The 5,124-nt window shown below is 25.3% G+C and overlaps 1 protein-coding gene across 1 annotated transcript; it reads left to right on the plus strand.

Moving 5' to 3' along the window:
• Positions 1-66: 66 nt before the first annotated feature.
• Positions 67-2,097, plus strand: LOC143221375 (sensory neuron membrane protein 1-like; the record flags this gene model as incomplete). The annotated part of the gene is made up of 4 exons (XM_076446843.1): positions 67-322; positions 593-804; positions 1,426-1,652; positions 1,881-2,097. Coding segments are annotated over 4 exons (912 nt in total), but the record flags the coding sequence as incomplete, so codon positions are not given.
• Positions 2,098-5,124: the final 3,027 nt, after the last annotated feature.

Below are 5,124 nucleotides of genomic sequence, written 5' to 3' on the forward strand. Positions count from 1 at the left end.
AAATTTTTTCATAAACTTCACTTGCGTTAGTTTGCGTTTGAACTAAAAATTTGTCTCATTTTTTAGAAAAATGGCACAATTCTTCCTGAACGTATACGAGTTATGCGCGGAATAAAAAATTACAAGGATGTGGGACGAGTGACCGAAATTAATGGAAAAACACAATTGGATATTTGGTCGGAAGATTATTGCAACGAGTTCAATGGCACAGACTCGACAATCTTCGCGCCATTGCTCACGCAAGAGGATGATATCGTTTCGTTTTCTCCAGACATTTGTAGAAGCCTGGGCGCCCGTTTTGATCACAAGAGCAAAATCAAAGGTGAACGCATTTTATAAAATAAGAGCTGTTATAAATATTATATGTAAATACATACATATATTTCATAAAAAGTAAAATTAAAATAAAATAAGAATTAGAAAAACGTTATTCACAGCTTTTAAGCATATGTTAATTTTACGTATTTTAAAAGATGTTTCATCACAGAGTAAACTCGTTCTATCTGACATTTCATAGTAAAGCTTACATCGTTATTAAATTTAAATACGCTCTTTTTAATTATAAAATATTTATTTTCAATTTGTTTCTTAGGCATCGATACGTACCATTACACAGCTGATTTAGGAGATATGAGTGCAAATCCCATGGAAAAGTGTTTTTGCCCAACCCCAGAAACCTGTTTAACGAAGAACCTGATGGATCTGACTAAGTGCATAGGTGCTCCACTTATTGCTTCTTTACCACACTTTCTTGGATCGGAAGAAAAATATCGAGAAATGGTTCACGGGCTTCATCCAGACGAGGTAGGTAATGAAGTGTTTCTATTAGGTCATGCCATAAGTTCGTGCCATTTTTTACTCTTCTATTTAAAATTATATGTCGAATAAACCTTTAAATATTAAGAAAAAATGTAGACGCCCTTTCATTTAACGACTTGTTCATATTTCGTAGTTATTTTATCGGTTTATCGCCTTATGTTTATAAAATGCGACGAAAAATGTAAATAGCGCCGCGGAACGAACTTATGGGATGACCTAATATTTTTAACGCGTTTCTTCGTATCTTTGAGGTTTAATTTCCCTTTATTTTAATAACAAATAAATTTTATATAAACAAATTTGTAAATACTTTCTTTAGACATTATAGCTGGTTAAAAATGTTAGATTATAGCTGGGTTTTCTCTTAATATGTGAAGTCTTATACTGTAAGAGAAATGTAATTATATTTTATAAAGAAAAGTAAAGTAGTACAGCAATGATAATTCATTAATAAATAGTAAATAATTTTCCTTGCACACATATACATTTTATCTCTTTTTAATTTTCTATTTATGCACTATATTTATAGAAAATGATTTATAGAAATCGTTAGATATAAATAACAAAAAAAAGAAAGAAAATAAATAAACTTACTTTTTTTCATAGGAAGAACATGGCATTAACATGGACTTTGAACCAATGACAGCCACTCCTTTAAAAGCGCACAAAAGGCTACAATTTAATATAGCCCTTCACAAGGTCGACAAATTCAAGTTAATGAAAAACTTCCCAGAGTGTTTGTTTCCAGTATTCTGGGTCGAGGAGGGAATACTGCTCAGTGACGAGTTTGTGAAAAAATTGAAAACCGTGTTCAAAACAATAAGCATAGTCGGGTAAGTAATATCGTTGATTAACTTGATTTACTTACAAAATAAATAAATTTATCATTCACGGTTCATTTGATCGTGTGAAATTTAAACTTTATGATATAAGTCAAATATGCTTTTAATTAGTTAATGACAAAAAGATTGTAACCTATACATATGCAATGGAATATTTTATATTTAACCACCTAACAACAGAAATATAAATTATAGTTACTTATAAATGTTTATTAAAAGATTTCTGAAGTGGCTGACAATAATTAGTGGGACTTGCATTAGTGGAGCAGCTGCCGCGATATTCTTCAAAAATAAAGACAAAGGTTCACTCGATGTCACAAAAGTAACACCGCAGATGCAGAACGGAAAAAATGAAGAACAAAAAAAGTGGCCGAATCAAATGAATATCAGTACGATACAGAGTGCAGCTGTACCGCCTAATCTAGATGCGAATTAAACATTCCATGATTTTTTTATTTTGTTAAATATACTATTAGATAGTATTTGGGATAGTGGTTAAAAGGAAAGAATGCTATTGAGTGTGGTATGAAATTAGAAGATACAATTGATAATGGGATTGTATATGTTCCTGTTTTGTATATGGAAAATGATTCACGTGATATTCTTTTTTCTTTATTTTCTTTATCTTCCTAAGAATCATGTAAATTGTAGTCTTTTAAAAAGGCTAGGAAGTTTCCATAAACAATTATAATATAGGATATCATTACTTACAGAAACAAAAGAAGTTGATTTCTTCTATTTCTTCATTTTATAATTATGTGGACTTATAAAAATAAAAAACGAAATTAGTTTACAAAGAACTAATTTTTTAAATATAATAATGTTTATATATAACTTCTATTTAATGTATAAAAATTTTAATTTTATCGTAAATTTGATCTATATGGTACAATAGAAAAATGAAATTGTAGAGAATTATATAACGTGGATCATCCTTTTAAATCCTTTAAACACGCTATATTTACGTAAGATATACTATGCGTCTTATATTTTCTCGAGCTGTACCTAAAAAATATTCAAATGAAGTAATGTTAATGAAACTTTATTTTACGCTGTTGACACTTCATTAGAAGTGTTTAGTTATGTTACATCGTGTATATTAATATTTATTATTATATTTTATTTTACTTTCATTTTTAACATCGTTATATATATAAAGACTAGTAAATTCTGATTAAGTAATCTTTATCACTTCAATATTCACTAAAAATTTCATTTTGTCTTTTTTTCTTATTATTTAAACTGTTTAATCGATAAAAAATTGATATCTTAAAAATAAAGCTCCAATTCTATTACACGTATAAATAATTATCAGCAATACTGTATATTAAATAAATAAACTGGTAATTTTTTAGTTTTATCTATTTTAAGAAAATTTAGATGAATGAAATACATTTGCTCATTTACTATGTACTTAGAAATGGCTCAACTAAATTTATTGCACTGAATATTGAAATAAGATGTAAGTCACGAAACAATAGATACCTGAAGGATTTTGTTACATACATATATAAATGCAGTGTAAAATGATAATCTTATCAACCAGTTATGTCTTTTATTTTAATAAAACACAGATTATACATTTTAGATAGATTATATTTCAATCAAATATAAGAATTTGTCTTTTTTATTTAATTTTATCAAGAAATTTAATATAAAAGTCATGATTTTTAAATTATAATTATGAAAGGGAACTATTTTTCTTGAAAGGATTGAGAGTAAAAAAATATTTGTAATTTAATTCTGTTAGTGACAAAAATTTCTATCAGTGAAAGACATGAGTTAAAATATTTTAAGTAAAACTATATATGAGCAAAAATTTGCTATTATACAATATTTTATGTTGAAGTTGAATAATTACTTATAAAAATTTTTTGCTTTGTAAATTTACAAACATTTCTGGTAGGTAAAGTTATGGTTCGACTTGTATAATATTCCTATATATTATAAGTCGCAAACGCTTTGAACATGTAATTTATGTGGATATATCAGCACATTTGTCTATTTTTGTATAAAAATTATTAGAAATATAAATCCACTCCGTCCATTATTATAGATATTAAAATAGTAATGATTTTTCTTTTTCTATTAATTTTTCCATAATTGTTTATTATGGAAGTATTAATGTTTTGTACAATGGTAATTATATATTTATAATTTTATTTATTTAAATTTGATAAGTTGTGCAATATTACACATACAATATTTTTAATGACTGCTTTGAAAATCTCTTAAAGTTCATGGCATAATTTTGCGAAATGACCAGTTTGCAAATATTGTATTCGATATACGTATATTGTGCGCCATTCAATTGTTTATTATTATTTATTATTAAATGTTATATTAAAATATATAATATTTTAAACTATAATTAAAATGTAAATTAAATTGTAAGAATAAATAATATTTTCTAATGAAATATATTCTACTACTTTTCATTTATTAAATACGAATAAGTAATATAAGGGGGTTAAATTAATTAAAGTGTCAATCTTAGTTAAGTAAGTCATTCAAATATAAATTTGAAAAAATACAAAAAAGAGAAGATGGATATATCAGTCATTACTATACTATGATCTCACAACATAATAATACAAGTAATAAAGTGCAGCTCAGGTTGTTTATTTTTTTATTTATTTGTGTATGTATGTATTTTATTGTTTTGTAATATTAGAAAGATACTTTATACTTATTACTTTCATAAATATTTAAAAAGGTAACATAATATTATGGCAATAAAGAAACTTAATATAATTAAACTTTTTTATTTTATTTAACTTTCTTAATAATCTTAAGTTTCTTTTCCATTTACATTTAACGTATAAACAATATTTATCATGGAAATAAAATTTAAAATATTTACAAAATTATTATATAATAATATACCTTAATCTTATATGTTAAATTTCCTTTATAAAAAATTATAAAATCATATGGTGATTTATTGATATATCATTCCAGTAATGACTAAGTACATATCTAAGTAGATTGAATACATAGAGTGACCGACGTACTTACTATACTATTACAATACTATTTTATTATTTTCTATAGAAACACACGCATTTAACAAATGACGGGATTAGAAATTCAAAAATTAAGTACATATTAATAACAATACACGCTACAGTAAATGTATACGATAGCGACTATTTTACGAGTTCATTGTTTTGCTTCAAATGTTAAACTTTAAATTTTAACACATTAAATGTTAATATCAAACTTATATTTGATTATGATAGCATATTCATTTATAAAACATAGTCATTGAGCGTACCTAATTTTATAAGATTAAAAAGTATAAAATTTTAAATTCATATATATATATATACTTATACAACATTTATATAAATGTACAAAATTATAAGGTATCTAGACATTGCTTTACTTCTCTTTTACTTTAACTTTCTGTTAACTTCAATTCTACGAAACCTAATACTTTAAGCAGAGAATTAAACAGTCT

The sequence above is a fragment of the Lasioglossum baleicum genome, unplaced genomic scaffold (genome assembly GCF_051020765.1).
Source record: "Lasioglossum baleicum unplaced genomic scaffold, iyLasBale1 scaffold2323, whole genome shotgun sequence".
NCBI classification, from domain to species: Eukaryota; Metazoa; Arthropoda; class Insecta; order Hymenoptera; family Halictidae; genus Lasioglossum; species Lasioglossum baleicum.